The sequence below is a fragment of the Cervus elaphus genome, chromosome 9, assembly GCF_910594005.1.
Source record: "Cervus elaphus chromosome 9, mCerEla1.1, whole genome shotgun sequence".
Lineage (NCBI taxonomy): Eukaryota > Metazoa > Chordata > Mammalia > Artiodactyla > Cervidae > Cervus > Cervus elaphus.
The window spans coordinates 93439017-93459966 of record NC_057823.1 but is presented as its reverse complement, the minus strand read 5'-3'; the positions used below and the strand labels follow the sequence as shown (position 1 = coordinate 93459966).

At 42.4% G+C, this 20950-nt stretch overlaps 1 protein-coding gene and 1 long non-coding RNA gene across 9 annotated transcripts in view; one reads left to right on the top strand and one right to left on the bottom strand.

Annotated features, from left to right (window-relative positions):
• KIAA0825 (KIAA0825 ortholog) overlaps positions 1–20950 on the top strand; it is a 416740-nt gene that overhangs the window by 179074 nt on the left and 216716 nt on the right. Inside the window, exon 15 of one of the 8 annotated variants that reach the window (XM_043913612.1) lies at positions 8131–8267. The exons of the other annotated variants lie outside the window; for them this stretch is intronic. Within the exon in view, the coding sequence (XP_043769547.1) occupies positions 8131–8138 (8 nt within the window). The 3' untranslated portion in view covers positions 8139–8267. Of the gene's footprint in view, positions 1–8130; positions 8268–20950 lie in introns of those variants that run through there. 8 annotated transcript variants of the gene reach the window in all.
• Positions 1356–20262, bottom strand: LOC122700612. The gene is made up of 3 exons (XR_006342821.1): positions 20230–20262; positions 4492–4522; positions 1356–1430 (listed from the first exon to the last, which is right to left on the bottom strand). It is a non-coding gene; the product is annotated as an uncharacterized LOC122700612 (long non-coding RNA).

The following is a 20950-nucleotide window of genomic DNA, read 5'->3' as shown; positions in this document are numbered from 1 at the left end:
AGAAAAAGAAATGCAAGAAGGCAAAATGGTTGTCTGAGGAGGCCTTACAAGTAGCCAAGGAAAGAAGAGAAGCTAAAGGCAAAGGAGAAAAGGAAAGATATACCCATTTGAATGCAGAGTTTCAAAGAATAGCAAGGAAATATAAGAAAGCCTTCCTCAGCGATCAGTGCAAAGAAATAATGGAAAGCATTAGAATGGAGAAAACTAGAGATCTCTTCAAGAAAATTAGAGATACCAAGGCAACATTTCATGTAAAGATGGGCACAATAAAAGACAGAAATGGTATGGACCTAACAGAAAGAGAAAATATTAAGAAGAGGTGACAAGAATACACAGAAGAACTATACAAAAAAGATCTTCACAACCCAGATAATCACGATGGTGTGATCACTCACCCAGAGGCAGACATCCTGGAATGTGAAGTCAAGTGGGCCTTAGGAAGCATCACTACAAACAAAGCTAGGGGAGGTGATGGAATTCCAGTTGAGCTATTTCAAATCATCAAAGATGATGCAGTGAAAGTGCTGCAGTGGATATGCCAGCAAATCTGGAAAACTTAGCAGTGGCCAGAGGACTGGAAAAGGTCAGTTTTCATTCCAATCCCAAAGAAAGGCAATGCCAAAGAATGTTCAAACTACCACACAATTGTACTCATCTCACACGCTAATAAAGTAATTCTCAAAATTCTCCAAGCCAGTCTTCAGCAATACATGAACCATGAACTTCCAGATGTTCAAGGTGGATTTAGAAAGGCAGAGGAACCAGAGATCAAATTGCCAACATCACTGGATTATAGAAAAAAGCAAGAGAATTCCAGAAAAACATCTACTTTGGCTTTATTTACTATGCTAAAGCCTTTGTCAGTGTGGATCACAACAAACTGGAAAATTCTTAAAGAGATGTGAATACCAGACCACCTGACCTTGCTCCTGAGAAATCTGTATGCAGGTCAAGAGGCAACAGAACCGGGCATGTTCTGGTTCCAACTTGGGAACCAATGGACTGGTTCCAAATTGGGAAAGGAGTACATCAAGGCTGTATATTGTCACCTTGCTTATTTAATTTATATGCAGTGTACATCATGGGAAATGCCGGGCTGGATGAAGCACAAGCTGGATTCAATGTTGCCAGGAGAAACATCAATAACCTCATATATGCAGATGGCATCACCCTAATGGTAGAAAGTGAAGAGGAACTAAGACAGCCTCTTGATGAAAGTGAAAGAGGAGAGTGAAAAAGCTGGCTTAAAACTCAACATTCAGAAGACTAAGATCATGACATTCAGTCCCATTACTTCATGGCAAATAGATGGGGAAACAGTGGAAACAGTGAGAGACTTTATTTTCTTGGGCTCCAAAATCACTGCTGATGGTAAATGTAGCCATGAAATTAAAAGATGCTTGCTCCTTGGAAGAAAAACTATGACCAACCTAGACAGCTTGTTAGATAGCAGAGACATTTATTGACACAGGACCATATAGTCAAAGCTATGGTTTTTCTAGTAGTCATGTATGGATGTGAGAGTTGGACCATAAAGAAAGCTGAGTGCCATAGAATTAATGCTTTTGTACTGTGGTGTTGGAGAAGACTCCTGAGAGTCCCTTGGACAGCAAAGAGATCAAACCAGTCAATCCTAATGGAAATCAGTCTTGAATAATCATTGGGAGGACTGATTCTAAAGCTCCAATAATTTTTGCCACCTGTTGTGAAGAACTGACTCATTGAAAAGACCCTGATGCTGGGGAAGACTGAAGGCAGAGGGAGAAGGGGATGACAGAGGATGAGATGGTTGGATGGCATCACCAACTCGATGGAATTGAGTTTGAGCAAGCCCCAGGAGTTACTGATGGACAGGGAATCTTGGAGTGCTGCAGTCAATGGGGTTGCAAAGAGTTGCACACAGTGGAGCCACTGAACTGAACTGTGAAAATGACTTATCAGAATTTCTATTTCTTTTAAAAAGAATCAGCAGAATATATACAGAAATAAATTTTTTGTAATATGAGATACAACTCACTGAGTGTCAGAAAATAGCAAAATTTAATAAATAAATGAATAGCAAAATTTTAATTTATAATATGTGCTTCATAGATCACAAGCTTCTAAGGAGCTTGGCTAAGGTTCAGTGCACATGCAAAGGTAATGTTTGTTAGTTTTATTTTAAGATGGGGCATTCTAAATTTGAAGGAAGAAACCTCTCAACTACTAATGTTTATAGAAGATTTTAAATTTGTAAGACATTATTTTGGATTATTGATGCTAAAAACCCAAGGCAATTGTTTTGGCATTACTTCACTGAGGCCACATGGCCTTAACCAGTGTCTGACTTGTGACATCAAAGGAACAAATATCTGGCAATTTCCCAGTTGTTAGCAGTTGGCCTTTTCCTGCTAGTGACATTTGAATGAAGTGTGACTAACCTTCTTTCCTTTGCCCAGAGCCCCAAGAATTATTCTCAGTGAAATTTCTTGGCTTCTGGTGATTTTCATTTGTAATATAACAACCACAACACACTAGCAAATACATAATTTTTTAATATGTTCCAAACACTGCCCCTAAGTACTTTAAATATATTCACTCACTGAATACTCAAAACAACTCTGTGTGGCAGGTACGATTATCATCTCCATTTTATAGATGCAGAAAATGAGACAGAAATCAAGTCATTTGTCCAAGTCACACACCTCATAATTGGCAAAGCAGGATTTGAGGCAGACACTTGGTGTTCAGAGACTGTGCTTTCAACCCACCACACTGCAGGGGATTGCAGCAGAGCCACAGAAAGCTTACAAAATTGCAGAGAGGCTCAATTCATGAAAGCTATCAGGAACCTCTATCTTGGATAATGTTGGTAGTACATTCTGTATTTTTCAACCATGTAACACAGTGCCTAAAGGTAATCAAGAAATAGATCTACAGAAAATTCTAGATAAATCACTGCTACCACTGTAAAGGGTTGGTTGACTTAAAATGAATGAAAGTATTAGTTGCTCAGTCATTTTCTACTCTTTGTGACTCCATGGACTGTTGTCTGCCAGACTCCTCTGTCCATGGAATTATCAAGGAAGGAATGCTGGCATGTATACACAGAAGAACTATACAAAAATGATCTTCATGACCCATGTAACCATGATGGTGTGATCACTCACCTAGAGTCAGACATGTTGGAATGAGAAGTCAAGTAGGCCTTAGGAAGCATCACTGCGAAGAAGCTAGTGGAGGTGACGGAATTCCAGTTGAGCTATTTCAAATCCTAAACGATGATGCTGTGAAAGTGCTGCATTCAATATGCCAGCAAATTTGGAAAACTCAGCAGTGACCAGAAGACTGGAAAAGGTCAGTTTTCATTCCAATCCCTAAGAAAGGCAACGCCAAAGAATGCTCAAACTACCACACAATTGCACTCATCTCACACACTAGCAAAGTAATGCTCAAAGTTCTTCAAGCCAGTCTTCAACAGTACGTGAACTGTGAACTTCCAGATGTTCAAGGTGGATTTAGAAAAGGCAGAGGAACCAAAGATCAAGTTGCCAACATCCGTTGGATCATTGTAAAAGCAAGAGAGTTCCAGAAAAATATCTACGACTGCTTTATTGATTACACGAAATTCTTTGACTGTGTGGATCACAGTAAACTGTGGAAAGTTCTTAAAGACATGGGAATACCAGACCACCTGACCTGCCTCTTGAGAAATCTGTATGCAGGTCAGGAAGCAACAGTTAGAACTGGACATGGAACAACAGACTGGTTCCAAATTGGGAAAGGAATACGTCAAGGCTGAATATTGTCACTTTGCTTATTTAACTTCTATGCAGAGTCCATCCAGGCTGGATGAAACACAAGCTGCAATCAAGATTGCTGGGAGAAGTGTCAGTAACCTCAGATATGCAGATGACACCACCCTTATGGCAGAAAGTGAAGAAGAACAAAAGAGCCTCTTTTTTTTTCTAATTTATTTATTTATTTATTTTACTGTACAACATTGTATTGGTTTTGCCATACATTGACTTGAATCCACCATGGGTGTACATGTGTTCCCCATCCTGAACCCCCTTCCCACCTCCCTCCCCATCCCATCCCTCTGGGTCATCCCAGTGCACCAGCCCTGAACACCCTGTTTCATGCATCGAACCTGGACTGGCGATTCGTTTCACATATGATAATATACATGTTTCAAAGCCATTCCCCCGTATCATTCCACCCTCGCCCTCTCCCACAGAGTCTAAAAGACTGTTCAATACAGTCTTAAAGAGTGTCTTAAAGAGCCTCTTGATGAAAGTGAAAGAGGAGTGTGAAAAAGCTGGCTTAAAACTCAGCATTCAGAAAACTAAGATTATGGCATCTGGTCCCATCACTTCATGGCAAATAGATGGGGAAACAATGGAAGCAGTGAGAGACTTTCTTTTCTTGGGCTCCAAAATCACTGCAGATAGTGAATGCAGCCGTGAAATTAAAAGATGCTTGCTCCTTGAAAGAAAAACTATGACCAACCTAGACAGCATATTAAAAAGCAGTGTCATTACTTTGCCAACAAAGGTCTGTTTGGTCAAAGCTGTGGTTTTTCCAGTAGTCATGTATGGGTGTGAGAGTTGGACTATAAAGAAAGCTGAGTACCGCAGAATTGATGCTTTTGTACTGTGGTGTTGGAGAAGAATTGTGAGAGTCCCTTGGACTGCAAGGAGATCAAACCAGTCCATCCTAAAGGAAATCAGACCTGAATGTTCATTGGAAGGACTGATGCTGAAGCTGACACTCCAATACTTTGGCCATCTGATGCAAAGAACTGACTCATTGGAAAAGACCCCGGTGCTGGTAAAGATTGAAGGCGGGAAAAGAAGGGGATGACAGAAGATGAGATGGTTGGATGGTCTCACCTACTTGATGGACATGAGTTTGAGTAGACTCTGGGAGTTGGTGATGGACAGGGAGACCTGGCGTGCCATGGCGTCGCAACAAGTCGGACAGGACTGTGCAACTGACCTGAGCCATTCCCTTCTGGGGATCTTCTCCACGCAGAGATGAAACACAGGTCTCTTGCAGTGCAGGTGGATTCTTTACCATCTGAGCCACCTGGGAAGGCCAAATCAATTCAACTTCTCTATTTTGTTGGTCTTTTGCGTAATAAGGACTATTATAGCAGAAGCTTTGTATTTGTTGTACAGCATGTGTGTGTGTGTGTGTGTGTTTCACTTTGTAAGTGTGACTAAAGTGCCATTTTATAAATGTCTTGGCAGGAAGTAACCAAGACTAAAATACTCTCTCTTGGTACCCTTAGCACACCTGACTTCTATGTCCGTGGCTACTTTTGCTAGTGACAACGTCTGTATTCTCACTTTTTCAATTTTTTTTTTTCTTTCCTGGATTTGTACCATATTCTTACTTAGAACAATGGAGTTATATTTGCATTTTTTTGCCTTAGTCTTTCCAACCAAGGCTTCTATCCACCAATGATGACAGATTAGCCTAGAATATCAGTGGTCTCTATGGAATTATTCAGGTCCCAGAGACAGTTATCATCTAGGGTCTGTGCTGAGTCTGCATGAGGGTAGGGTAGCTGTAGGGCATGATAACATAAAGCAAGGCTTCTGAACTTTGCAGTGAGAAAACATCACCTGGGGAGCTGTTTAAAACTGCAGATTTTGATTCAGTAAGTCTTGTGGGGGCGTGCCTGAGATTCTGCATTTCTAACAAGCTGCCAGGTAATTCTGCTCTTAATGCCGCTGGTCCCTGGACCCCCCCTTTTGAGAAGCAATGCCATCTTATAAGGTATCTATTGCTATAGTTGGAAAAAAATTTGGGTATATGATTTATCTTTCTGATGTATTATGTTTTTAAAAAGACATAATTTACTTAAGATTATTCATAATCCATTTTATCAGAACGTTCACAGTAGTCAGAAAGCTTGTTCTTATTTGAATACAGATTTGATTATGTCACTTCTCTGCTAAAAACCTTTAGTGACTGACCACTACTTATAGAGGTGTTTGTAAATGATGTTGTCGCATAGTCCTAAATCGTGTCTGACTCTTTTGCGACCCCATGGACTGTAGCCCGCCAGGCTCCTCTGTCCATAGGATTTTCTAGGCAAGAACACTGGAAAAGGGTTGCCATTTCCTTTTCTAGGGCGTCTGCCCAACCCAGCGATCAACCCTGTGTCTCCTGCATCTCCTGCATTGCAGGTGGATTGCTTAACCCTGAGTCACCAGGAAAGCCCGTTTGTAGAGTATGGACCCTAATCTTTTACACACAGGCAGTGTCCTTTGTCTCCTGGAGATGACCTGCCCAGCATCTTGTCCTGCTCTTTGCCAGTTTAACATGCATATTCTGGTCTAGGTTGCACATCTTAGATTTGTGTATTTATAACATCATGCTGTCCCTTAGAAGTATCTTGAGGAAAGCGGCAGCTGCTCCAACAGAAGTTGACCTTTCAGTGGCCCATATTCCAAGTTCTTTCCTGCTACTAAACCTTTGAAATATTATTTTTGTGTGCCTAGAATCTTCTTCTCTATCATTTTCCTGCAACTGATAATCACCTTTTTGCTTCAATATCATGATATTTCCTAGGAAGTCATCTTTGATCATTCCATAAGGTCCCACAATAATTCCTTTTGGAACACTTCTCACAACTTGAAGTGAAAGGTTAATTGACATAGTTGTGTATTTAATGTATTTCTCTGCCAGTGCAACCTTCAGAAGGGCAGGAACATCTCATCATTGTTCCCCAGTGCTTGGCCTGGTTCTCAACACTTGAGACTGGTATTGAGCCCATAACAGGGAATTAAAAAGTATTTGTGAATGAATGGAATTTCCCGGAAAAAATTTTACTTCATTCGTGAGTGTTGTGATCTGTCTAAACTTCAGTTTCCCCATTTCTAAATGGGGATAATGACCTATGTGTGTATTTTGAGCTTTAAAAAAGTAAATCAACATAAAGCACCATTTTTTGATACCTGATAGGTACTTAATTTCTATTAGATTCTTTTCTTCTTTTACACTGTCTATCAACCTATGCTTTCCACACAGTGGTCTCTCCCTCAGCTTCTCTGTAACTCTCCCTTCTGTCCACGCATAACTTTAAGTGTCTCCTAGAGGTGGGTTTCCCCTTTGACATGTTTGGCCTAAAAGATGTTGCTCTAGCATCTCTCATGGGTGCGAAGATGAGAATTGGGCCAGAGATATTCCCAAGTTTTATATATTTTAGAACTTCTTGAAAACATTTCATGTAGCTTAGGAAATTGGTGATATGAATTTTACAATGATGTTTTACCTACCCAGAATCAGATCTAATCTGGCTTGACAGTGGCTGAAATACTGTACGTTCCGTCTCTTCCTGGCACCTAGAAAATGTCTAATATATTTATAGGAACATACTTTTTCTTTAGTGCTTAATGTGTTTCTAGTGTTACCATGTAAATGATTGGGCATTATATTACAAGTGATACTATTATCTTGACTTTATGTAGCATCTTTTCTCCAACAACTCAGAGTGATTTAACATATTATTTCATTTATGACGCTTGAATTATTAGGGCCATTTTACAAATGAGGAAACTTAGATACAGAGAAATTGAGCAAATTGCCCCCTTGATGTTTAAATGTTACTTGTTAGAAGAATGAAGAGATATTATTTCATGAAAGTGTATCTATTGTTTTTAAATGAATTCTAAATTGAAAACATGAGACTTTGTGGAGACATTTGTTCCTAGAAATAAGAAATAATACTCTCCTGAATTAATTTCTAAAAGTATTTGGCTCGCTTGATTTGATAAACAATTCTCTATTCAACTAAAATTTAATGCACATTGACTAGGTACAAGGCACTCAGCTAGAGATACATTGGTAAACATGATATGTCATATCACCTTCATATTCTGGGCAATTAATTTCTGGGGAAACATGGGGAGAACAGACCTTATAAAGTAAAAAATATATGTAAATTAGATAAGTTCAACTGCTATTAAGTACCATGAGGTGCTTTTCTAAAGCAGAGTGACTGATAAGAGATTGGGTGATAAGGAAAGGCTGCTTGAAGAGCTAACACCTGCTTTTGCTTGTGAGTTACTTGGGAGTAGATGGAAGCTGTCCTTATGTAGTATCAGATGTTTAGAATGTATGTATGCTTTCTTCCAGCATTCTAGAATAGAAGTCAGCCAACTTTTCTGTGAGGGCCAGATGGACCATGGATTGAGGGCTTTGCGGGCCATACAGTCTCTATCTTCAAGGAGATCAAACCAGTCAGCTCTAAAGGAAATCAGTCCTGAATATTCATTGAAAGACTGATGCTGAAGCTCCAATACTTTGGCCACCTGATGCGAAGAACTGACTCATTAGAAAAGACCCTAAGTGCTGGGAAAGATGGAAGACAGGAGGAAACTGGGACGACAGAGGATGAGATGGTTGGATGGCATCACGGACTCAATGGACATGGGTTTCGTGCAAGCTCCAGGAGTTGATGATGGACAGGGAGGCCTGGAGTGCTGCAGTCCATGGGGTCACAAAGAGTCAGACACGACCGAGCGACTGAACAACAACAGTCTCCATCACACCGACAAAACTCTACCCTTGTAACAGGACCATACATGAGCAAATGACATGACTGCAGGGGAGGAAAGTTTTCCTCAACCCTTTTAGGGTCACTGGCTGGGTTTGAAAATTAAACTAACAAAGATAAAGTAACAGGAGAAAAGCATAGAGATACATTTAATATAAGTTTTTTTAATATAAGTTTTATTTAATATAAGTTTTACATGACACAGGAGCCTTCCTAAGGAAGCAAAGATCCAGAGAAACAGAAAATGTCATTAGACTAGGCCTAATGAAGAATGGATAGTTGTGGAGAAATAGGTCAAGTAATGTGAGGTAACTGTAAGAAAACTGGGGGAAATTTAGCAAGGCTTACTTGCCAGGATTCTTCTCAGTGTCCTTTTGACTTCAGAGATAAGGATGCGCCTGTCCCCTGGTATAGGGCGGGGAGCTATACCAGAGACGTGAGCCTTTTATGACGTGTTTCAAGGAGAAGGGTAGGGGGGAATCAGAGTGACCTTCCTGCTTCTGCTCTTTTCTTAACTCCTTTAACTTAAAATATTAAGTATACCAAAGTGCCTTCTTTTGATGTAGCATTCTTGAACCCCATCACCAATACTCCATTAACTTTTTTTTTTATGGACACTGAAATTTGAATTTTACATATATTTTGTGTCACAAATCATGTTCTACTTTTGATTATTTTTCAACCATTTACAAAAGTAAAAGGTATTCTTGGCTCTGGGCCTTCCTGAAACAGGCATCGGTCTGGTCAAGTGCCCCGGGCTGCAGCTGCCAAACCTCGTGCTAGAACATTGTGGACCACTCAGGCGCTCACTCTGCTGCAAGGAGCTCATTTGGTGAGAGGACCCGCACGTAGACCTCGGTTCAGCTTGTCGCTCAGTCACGTCTGACTCTTTGAAACCCCACGACTGCAGCACGCCAGGCCTCCCTGTCCATCACCAACTCCCGGAGCTTACTCAAACTCATGTCCATTGAGTCAGTGATGCCATCCAACCATCTCATCCTCTGTCATCCCCTTCTCCTCCCGCCTTCAGTCTTTTCCAGCATCAGGGTCTTTTCTAATGAGTCAGTTCTTCACATCAGATGGCCAGAGTATTGGAGTTTCACCTTCAGCATCAGTCCTTCTAATGAACACCCAGGACTGATCTCCTTTAGGATGGACTGGTTGGATCTCCTTGCAGTCCAAGGGACTCTCAAGAGTCTTCTCCAACACCACAGTTCAAGAGCATCAGTTCTTTGGCACTCAGCTTTTTTTAACTCCAACTCTCACATCCATACATGACTACTGGAAAAACCATAGCTTTGACTAGATGGACCTTTGTTGGCAAAGTAATGACACTGCTTTTTAATAAGTTTTCTAGGTTGGTCATAGCTTTTCTTCCAAGGAGCAAATGTCTTTCAATTTCATGGCTGCATTCACCATCTACAGTGATTTGGGAACCCAAGAAAATAAACTCTGTCACTGTTTTATTCTTTTCCCATCTATTTGCCATGAAGTGATGGGACCGGATGCCACAATCTTAGTTTTCTGAATGTTGAGTTTTAAGCCAACTTTTTCACGCTCCTCTTTTCACTTTCATCAAGAGGCTCTTTAGTTCTTCTTTGCTTTCTGCCATAAGGGTGGTGTCATCTGCATATCTGAGGTTGTTGATATTTCTGCCAGGAATCTTGGTTCCAGCTTGTGCTTCATCCAGCTCAACATTTTGCATGATATATTCTGCATATAAGTTAAATAAGCAAGGTGACAAAATACAGCCTTGACATACTCCTTTCCCGATTTGGAACCAGTCTGTTGTTCCATGTCCAGTTCTAACTGTTGCTTCTTGACCTGCATACAGATTCTCAGGAGGAAGGTCAGGTGGTCTAGTATTCCCATCTCTTGCAGAATTTTCCACAGTTTATTGTGATCCACAAAGTCAAAGGCTTTGGTATAGTCAATAATGCCAAAGTAGATGTTTTTCTGGAACTCCCTTGCTTTTTTGATGATCCAACGGATGTTGGCAACTTGATCTCTGGTTCCTCTGCCCTTTCCAAATCCACCTTGAACATCTGGAAGTTCACAGTTCACATACTGTTGAAGATTGGCTTGGAGAATTTTGAGTACTACTTTACTAGCGTGTGAGATGAGTACAATTGTGTGGTAGTTTGAGCATTCTTTGGCATTGCCTTTCTTGGGATTGGAATGAAAACTGACCTTTTCCAGTCCTGTGGCCACTGCTGAGTTTTCCAAATTTGCTGGCATATTGAGTGTAGCACTTTCACAGCATCATCTTTCAGGATTTGAAATAGCTCAACTGGAATTCCATCACCTCCGCTAACTTTGTTCATCGTGATGCTTCCTAAGGCCCACTTGACTTCACATTCCAGGATGTCTGGCTCTAGGTGAGTGATCACACCATCGTGGTTATCTGGGTGTTGAAGATCTTTTTTGTAGAGTTTGACATGACTATGTGACTAAGTTTCCTTTCTTTTCCTTTCCTTATGTGTATTCTTGCCACCTCTTCTTATCTTCTGCTTCCATGAGGTTCATACCACTTCTATCCTTTATTGTCCCCATCTTTGCCAAAATATTCTTTTGGTATCTCTTCCCTTGATATTTCTTGAAGAGATCTTTAGTCTTTCCCATTCTATTATTTCCCTCTATTTCTTTGCATTGGTCACTGAGGAAGGCTTTCTTATCTCTCCTTGCTATTCTTTGGAACTCTGCATTCAAGTGGGTATATCTTTCCTCTTCTCCTTTGCCTTTTGCTTCTCTTCTTTTCTCAGCTATTTGTAAGGCCTCCTCAGACAGCCATTTTGCCTTTTTTAACTTCCTTTTCTTGTCGATGGTCTTGATCACTGCCTCTTCACAGTGTCACGAACCTCCGTCCATAGTTCTTCAGGCCCTCTGTCTATCAGATCTAACCCCTTGAATCTATTTGTCACTACCACTGTATAATCGTAAGGGATTTGATTTGGGTCATACCTGAATGGTCTAGTGGTTTTCCCCACTTTCTTCAATTTCAGTCTCAATTTTGCCATAAGGAGTTCATGATCTGAGCCACAGTCAGCCCCTGGTCTTGTTTTTGCTGACTCTATAGTGCTTCTCCATCTTCAGCTGCAAAGAATATAATCAATCTGATTTCGGTATTGACTATCTGGTGATGTCCAAGTGTAGAGTCGTCTTGTGTTGTTAGAAAAGGGTATTTACTATGACCAGTGCGTTCTCTTGGCAAAACTGTTAGCCTTTGCCCTGCTTCATTTTGTACTCCAAAGCCAAACTCTCCTATTACTCCAGGTATCTCTTGATTTCCTACCTTTGCATTCCAATCACCTCTGGTTAAAAGGACAACTTTTTTTTTTTTGAGTTAGTTCTGGAAGGTCTTGTAGATCTTCATAGAACCATTCAACTTCAGCTTTTCTGCTTTAGTGGTTGGGGCATAGACTGGGATTTATGTTATACTGAATGGTTTGCATTGGAAACAAACAGAGATCATTTTGTCATTTTTGATATTGCCCCCAAGGACTTTGTTTTGGACTCTTTCGTTGACTATGAGAGCTACTCCATTTCTTCTAAGGGATTTTTGGGCACAGTAGCAGGTTCAATGGTTATCTGAATTAAATTTGCCCATTCCAGTCCATTGTAGTTCACTGATTCCTAAAATGTTGATGTTCACTCTTGCCATCTCCTTGATTCATGGACCTAACATTCCAGATTCCTATGAAGTATTGTTCTTTACAGCATCGGACTTTACTTCCATCACCAGTCACATCCACAACTGGGTGTTGTTTTTGCTTTGGCTCTGCCGCTTCATTCTTTTGAAGTTATATCTCCACTCTTCTCCGGTAGCATATTGGGCACCTACCAACCTGGGGAGTTCGTCTTTCAGTGTCCCATCTTTTTGCCTTTTCATACTCTTCATGGGGTTCTCAAGGCAAGAATACTGAAGTGGTTTGCCATTCCCTTCTCCAGTGGACCACGTTTTGTCAGAACTCTTCACCATGACCTGTCCATCTTGGGTGGTTCCACACGGCATGGCTGATAGTTTCATTGAGTTAGACAAGGCTGTGGTCCGTAGACCTAGCATGGTGCCTTTACCTTCTCTCCCCTGGTCTGAGTGGCATTCCTGCTGGACAGATCGGCATGGTGTCTGCCTTACAAAGGGCATTTCCCTTTGAAATAGTAACAGCTTTATCTCTGGGCTTTGTGCTTATTCAGGAGCACAGGTGAAGCTCGATACTCTCTTCTTCGTCCTTAAGTCTGCCAGTTGTGGGATTTGGACCCATAGTCCACCCGTGCTTAATGGTCTTTCCTCGGCACAAACTGCTTAAGTGGCAAATGCCCACTGAAGAGTCCAAAGTGATGTGAAGTAAAAACCGAGCCATACCTTGCTTGAATAAATTGGGTATGTGTAGCTTGGAGTCAGGATAACTACATTCAACTATTTTAAGTCATGTTAAAAAAAAAAAGAAAAAAGAAAAAACTACACAATTCAGTTTCGCATGCGGACACGGTTGGGAATAAGTTAAAAGGAAATGGGTTTTGCCTGTCATCTAAAACGCCGAATGGTCATCCGTAATGACAACTGAGGATGTTGTTTACAACTGTGTCTGTTCTCTGTTCACCTAAAGAGACTAGCCTAGATTTCTGTGATCCTTTCTAATAAGTGCTCTCTCTATTTTTTAAATGCAAAAAGCAGTTTGGTAACTTGAGCTGTCCAAAGCAGTAGAGGGTCAGCTGCTTTGAATGGTGGTGGATATCCTACTCCTGAAAGGATTCAAAAGGAAGCTAGGTCACCATTGTCACAGATGCTGGAAGGCTTTGTATTCTTTCACTCCACAAGTATTTATTCACCAAATAACTGAGCTCCGTGTAAGGTGCCTGCCAACCATATGACCTCATTATGTTTCTTAATCAGTTAGAACTTGGTATTAATCTGTAGGGTAAAAGTCAAAGTTTTAAAAACCTATTTTGGCTATGCTTGTTAGTCTTGCCAAGGCCTACTGCTAAAGCAAAATTTCTCTTTACTCCACAAATGATTTATTTGAATTAAAATTAAATACAACTTTGATAACCTGCTGTGTAATTTCTTTTCCAGTTGAGAATGTTCTTATGCAGAATAGCCCTTTGTTCTTTTACCTGTTCCTTTTCCATTCAAGCTGCTCACTTTGATTTGCAAACCTAAAGGGCTTGGAGTTAATGTAAGAGATTCTTTGCAAGCATAATTCCTAGATTCAGTTTTTTTGAATAGCACTCTCGCTAGATGAAATACTAGAAAAGGGTTTCATGGTCAAAAATGCTTAGCAACACCACGTATATACTAAAATACCCTCTTAGAGAGTCACAGAGCTCATGAATAATTAAAGGCTGCGAAAAATCCTGCAGAAAACAAAAGTGTTTACTATTGTTGGAGCCAACACTTCCCAGAACATATGTGCTACCCATTAACATCCCACAAAATGCACTTTGGAAAATCCTACCTTCTAAAGAGCATAAGGAAGGACTTCAGTAGATACAGGTCAGTACAGACAGAACTGTTTGAAACTGCCTATCTATGTTTACTAATATGTAATAATACACACTAATTTTTCAACATACACAACTGCCTGTGTTTGCCAGGTACAGGTTATCGGGTTTCAAGGAACTAGAATCAGTTGCTCAGTCATAAATCTTTATTGAATGCAGCTATTTTCTTGATTATTTTTAAAACACTTTTTACTCCTCTATTTCATTAAGTGTCAGCCTCTTTAAGACTTAGTTTCTTCATTTATTAAAAAGAAAATGGAGTTTTTATGAAGCTCAAAGATAAATGTAAATTGTATGTGGGCAGGGCGGGGGTAGTAACAAGTCATATTTATTGAAAGCTTGTACGTAATTGGCAGGTTGTGGGTCAGGCCACTCAAGATGGCTGCTCTCTTGTTCTGTGTTTTCTTCCCCTGCCCAGCCAGTGCCTGCTTCACCTAAACCCTATGCTCAGGACTGACCTTCCTACTCACTTGCCCCGGGCTTCAGCTGCAGGTTGTTCTTGTTTAGGGAGTGATAAGGGGCCCCCTTTACTGGTTTCCCTGGTAACTAACGAGCCCACCTAACGCCAATTCCCTAACAACGGGCAATTCCCCCTTCTCGCTAGAAGACAAGACTGCCACCGTGTCCTGCCCACAGCCTGCTGCACGTGGTGAGGGGTCAGTCCAGGACCTTGCTTCAGACATATAAGCTCTCCCATCCATTAAACCAGGGGTCCCCAACCCCCCGGACCGCGGACCAGTACCAAGGCTGCATACTGTTAGGAGCCAGGCAGCTCAGCAGTGGGAAAGCAAGTGATGCTTCTTTACCTGCCCCTCCTCATTGCTCCCATGACCACCTGAACCACCCCGCTGTCCCCAGCCCGGGAAAAATGGTCTTCCAAGAAACCAGTCCCCGGTGCCAAAAAGGTTAGGGACCGCTGCATTAAACCACTGATGTTTCTGTCTCTGACTCCTGGCTCTTTGGCCGTGAAGCTGGGCAAGTACAGGCCTTGTAGACCTGTGGGGTGCAGCCCAACAGAGGTCTTTATACCTATTGTTAGCCTTTTATACAACAAACTGTAAGATTTTCAAAGCTCATTTTAAAACAAGACCTTTTTCAGTTTTTGGAGAAGGAAATGCACCCCACTCCAGTGTTCTTGCCTGGAACATCCCATGGACGGAGGAACTTGGTGGGCTACAGTCCATGGGGTCGCAAGGAGTTGGACACGACTGAACAACTTCACTCAGTTATTCAGTTTTATTGCTGTTAATTTTCATAGTGATCTAGGCTGTGACATTCAAATCTAGTGCTTCCCTAAGACAATGTTCATATGGTGCTCCACCCCCTTTTTCTGTGGTGTTAATTTATTGGCCTGGTGTCATAGGTTTGGGGTCCTTGTTTTATACGCTGCATTTTCTGTTCGTGTGCTTTCTGGCTCAACCCTATGTCTAATGTGAGTCTTTTCCCTTGGTTGGGGATGCTCCTGAGTGTCTGGTAAATCCAATCCCGAGCTCATGGCACACTCTCTCCCTGCATTACTGCCAAATCCATTTAGTGACTCAGCAGGAGCTTGTCATTAACAACATTCTTGTGGAAAGTAAAAATTAAGCAGTCTTGGAAAGCAAAGTGCTGGGGCACCATGGATGTGTAAATCTTTGGTAGCAGTAAACACAGTCTCCCAATGGGTTGGTGGTCGCGTTCCTCTCCTGACACCACCCTTCCTTTGAAGCACTAACAAGTTCACTTCTCACAAGGAGTTTAAAATAATGTCTGCAGTGGAAAGGGCCCTTCAGTGTTAGTGAAAAGACAATCTGTTTCCAAATCTTTTATTTGTTTATGTAATATAGAAGCCATTTGATAGGTAAAGGAGAAGGCAGACAGAATTCGAAAGAGCAGCTTTATTATTGGCAAAACCTGGGTCAGAGCATACGCTTTCAAATATGTGACTTGCCAACACTACTCCACGATTGAGCTGGTCCCTTTATCCCTCCGAAGGTCCCAGCTTTCCACTCTCCACCGCCAATCACCAACAGAGCCAAAAACCACAGGACTCCCTTGCTGTGGCACAGCCTTAACAGAGGGGACTTAACAGAGGGGGCACGGGCCAGAATGCACCCCCTGTAGTCAGACGGGCCGCACGAGCCAACCCCACCCTGCCTTGTCTCCCCATCAGGGGAGAAGACACTTGCCTCTACCCTTGTACATTCTTCTGGCAAGCCCAGGAAATAAACTGGAGAGCAACAGGAGACAAACCAAAGGTTGGTAACATGTACACATGGAGACAGGCTTCCCAGGTGGCCCAGTAGTGAAGAATCCGCCTGCCAATACAGGAGACACAGGAGACTCTGGTTCAATCCCTGGGTTGGAAAGATCCCCTGGAGAAGGAAATGGCAACCCACTCCTGTATTCCCGCCTGGAAAATTCCATAGACAGAGGAACCTGGCAGGCTACAGTCCCATGAAGTAACAGAGCATCAGACATGACTGAGTGACTAACACACCCACATCCACCCGCTCACCCGGAAGAACTGAGTAACTCACCTAAATGGCCAAAGTTAACAACGTTAGTCGCTCAGTCGTATCCAACTCTTTGCAACCCCATGGACTGTAGCCCACCAGGCTCCTTTGTCCATGGGATTCTCCAGGCAAGAGTACTGGAGTAGATTGCCATTTCCTTCTCCAGGGGATCTTCCTGACCCAGAGATCGAACCCATGTCTCCTGCAGGCAGATTCTTTACCAGCTGAGCCAGCTAGAGAGGTTAAAAATGGCCGAAACTCTCAGGTTAAATACCGCCCATAGTGGTTTAGTTGCTAAGTCATGTCCGGCTCTTGCAAACCCATGGACTGTATCCTGCTAGGCTCCTCTGTCCTTGGGGTTTTCCAGGCAAGAATACTGGAGTGGGTTGCCATTTCCTTCTCCAGGAGAGCTTCCTGACCCAGGGGTTGAACCTGGGTCTCCTGCACTGCAGGCAGATTTGATACCACCTTCAGCTAAAGACCCCTCAGCTAAAGATAAATGAGGATGTTGAGGGTGGGGAGAGTCAGTTTAGGGAGGTTACCAGCAGAAGCAAAGTTGGTAAGGGTAAGGTCATTATCCAGGTTTAAGTCAGTGCCTTTCCATTGATAAGAGTTTCTAGAGAGTTGGTCATTCTCCTCTTCCAGGTACAACAAGGAAGACTCCCTTAACAAATAAAGCTTTCCCTTATGAATCAATTGTTTCTTGGTTTTCAGAGTATTCGCCTTGTATGCTCTTTCTTAAAAACTAATCAGCTTAAAATAATTAATATGTCTAAGAGACACATCTTAGGGTAGCAAATTCTGCTCCCCTACATTAGGAACAGAGAAGAAGGGACTCAATGGAAGAACAAATCAACCTTTGATACATTATGGAAAGGGGGATGGGGGCAAGGACACAGTTATTTTATTACATCTAACAATTTAGAGAAGAGATAAAATTGCTAAGGCATTGAGCCTGGGGATGAACAGACAATAGTGGTGTCCTAGACAAAAATAGGAAACACAGCAAGGAGCATGAAAGAGAAAGATCAGAGCCAGAGATGGAGAACTGGCAACTTGTACATAAAAAGGATCTTTGAAATGAAAGGATAACAGATTTCCTAAGCCAGGTGTAAAGCTGTGAGGCTGGAAGAAGGCTTAGGCCAAGATTTTAAGGGACCCGCCTCCCCCAACTCCCACTGTTGTTCAGTCACCAAGTCATGACCGACTCTTTGCGACCCCATGGACTGCAGCACAACAGGCTTCCCTGTCCTTCACTATCTCCTGCAGTGTGCTCAAACTCATGTCCATTGAGGCAGTGATGCCATCCAACCATCTCATCCTCTGTCGCCGTCTTCTCCTCTTGCCCTCAATCTTTCCCAACATAGGGCTCTTTTTCCAGTAAATTGGCTCTTCACATCAGGTGGTGCTTCAGTTTCAGCATCATTCCTTCCAATAAATATTCAGGGTTGATTTCCTTTAGGTTCGACTGGTTTGATCTCCTCACTGCCCAAGGGATGCTCAAGAGTCTTCTCCAACACCACAGTTCGAAAGCATCAATTCTCCTCTGCTCAGCCTTCTTTGTGGTCCAGCTGTCATATCTGTACAAGTAAAAGTTGCTCAGTTACGTCTGACTGTTTGTGACCCCATGGGCTGTAGCCCGCCAGGCTCCTCTGTCCACGGAATTCTCCAGGCAAGAAAACTAGAGTAGGTAGCCATTCCCTTCTCCAGGGGATATTCCCAACCCAGGGATCGAACCCAGGTCTCCCACATTGCAGGCGGATTCTTTACCGTATGAGCCACCGGGAAAGCCCTGTCTACACTTGACTACTGGAAAAACCATAGCTTTGACTACATAGACCTTTGTTGGCAAGGTGATGTCTCTGCTTTTTAATACACTGTCTAGGTTTTTCTTAGCTTTTCTTCCAAGGAGCCAAGTGTCTCTTAATTTCATGGCTGCAGTCACCATCCACAGTGATTTTGGAGCCCAAGAAAATCTGTCACTGCTTCCACTTTCCCCCTTCTTTCTGCCATGAAGTGAAGGAGCCGGATGCCATGATCTGTTTTTTGAATGTTGAGTTTTAAGCCAGCTTATTCCCTCTCCTCTTTCGCCTTCATCAGGAGGCTCTTTAGAGTATTATGAGGATGAAATTAGACATAAGGTAGCTCGTGTGATGTGCAACCTAGTGTACCTTGTGGGTAGTAACTGCTTTTATGGAGTTGGTATAAATCTCAATTCATAAACTCGGATACACGAGGAATATCCAAGTCACTTTTTGTTTTCAAATCAATTTTATGAAGATTCTGAGCCCCAGCTGCCTGGCTGGTAGGACTTTTAACTGTAGCTCTTCTTAGGGCTCCCAGCTTTACCGCAGGGGGGTAAAGAAGTCCCCGTGAGACAGTATCAATCTTCAATTATCTGGTCACTCTGGTTACTGCACAGGTACGCTTTTTTATTTCCTCTCCAAGCACTCCTGTCAAGCACAACAGTCAGGTGTGGTTTGAAATCTTTGATGAGACTGAGAACCCATGTCAAGGATCCGGGGTCCCTCCTTGCCTCCCCCAGACAAGCCTCGCTGTGAACTGCCATCCAGCAAAATCCTTGCAGCCTGAGACATCACTCTCCAGTGTGAGAGGTCTCCTCTCTCCTGACCGTCACCCCTGGCCCCTGCCAGACACATAATGATTCCACTTTCATATCATCCGGCCGTACCAATACTTTGGGTCATAAAAAGTGGCTTTTTTTATTTAGTTCAAACTAATAATTATTCAATGAATTTAGCTTTTCTTTGTTTCTTTCATTCTTTGTTTTGTTTTGTTTTTTTAAATCTAGGAGGGCAACTGACTTCAGTCTGTTTGTGCTTTCCAAATAGCAAAAATCCCTGAGGCAAGTAAATAGAAATAGACTACTTTCTTCAAGGCAAGGGAAAATCAAAATAAAAAAATATCCATTGACATATCTTGACACATTTAGATGGTAATAGCAACAATGGTAATGCAACTCATTATTTTTATTATAATATTCCTCATATCCGTCTCCCTTTCTCCATCTGCATTGTCAGCACGTGAATCACGGGGCCTTAGATTTTTCAGGCTGTGTTGATTGTCCAGTTTTGCCTCCCCTTCCCTCCCACCATTCACACTTCAGCCGTGCCACCCTGCCAGCAGCTACCTGTCTTCTCATCACTGCACCAACTCTCCTATCTTCTTGGAAAGTACCTTCCCCACCTCAACCTTGTCATGCCAATAAATTGCTACTCGCCCTTAAAGACTCTGCTGAGACATGATCTTCTCTGTGACTTCTCCATGTTCCCTTCCCAATGTAAGGCACCATCCTCTGTTTCCAGTGTCTTATATTTAAAGCACTTAGACTTCAGGTGATTGAATAATTCTTTATTCAAACCAGGACATTTTTGAGCGTGGAAGAGGATGCTAGGACTAATTACCCCAGAGCCATAGACATAAAGCAGGACTGCCTGAGGCAAACTAGGATGTATTTTCATCCTGCTTATCTTTACATTGCTGAAATGACTGTTTACCTGTCTGTCATTCCCACTCCCCACACACATACACATGGAGGCAGGCAGTGAATTCATGGAAGGCGTAGGCCTCAGCATCTAGTATAGTGAGTGCCGACTCGGTTGATTAAATCTTCGGAATTTTACTGGGGCAGAACGTTGTAGCATATTAAAAAGAAGAGACATTACTTTGTCAACAAAGGTCCATCTAGTCAAGGCTATGGTTTTTCCAGTAGTCACGTATGGATGTGAGAGTTGGACTATAAAGAAAGTTGAGCACTGAAGAATTGATGCTTTGGAACTGTGGTGTTGGAGAAGACTCTTGAGAGTCCCTTGGACTGCAAGGAGATCCAACCAGTCCATCCTAAAGGAGATCGGTCCTGGGTGTTCATTGGAAAGACTGATGCTGAAGCTGAAATTCCAATAGTTTGGCCACCTGATGCGAAGAGCTGACTCGTTTGAAAAGACCCTGATGCTGGGAGGGATCGGGGGCAGGAGGAGAAGGGGATAACAAAGGATGAGATGGCTGGATGGCATCACTGACTCAATGGACATGAGTTTGGGTGGACTCTGGGAGTTGGTGATGGACAGGGAGGCCTGGCGTGCTATAGTCCGTGGGGTTGCAAAGAGTTGGACACAACTGAGTGACTGAACTGAACTAAACCAAAAAGGGAAATTTATCAGCTGAGCTAACGTAAGTATACAGGCATTGCTGGATCCAGGCTTCACCCAGTGTCATCCCATCAGGACTGTGCCATCTCTTGGCTCTACTTACTTTATTGGCCTGGTTTTCAGTGGTTCGGTTCAGTTTAGTTCAGTTCAGTTGCTCAGTCGTGTCCGACTCTTTGCAACCCCGTGGACTGCCACACGCCAGGCCTCCTTGTTCATCACCAACTCCCAGAGTC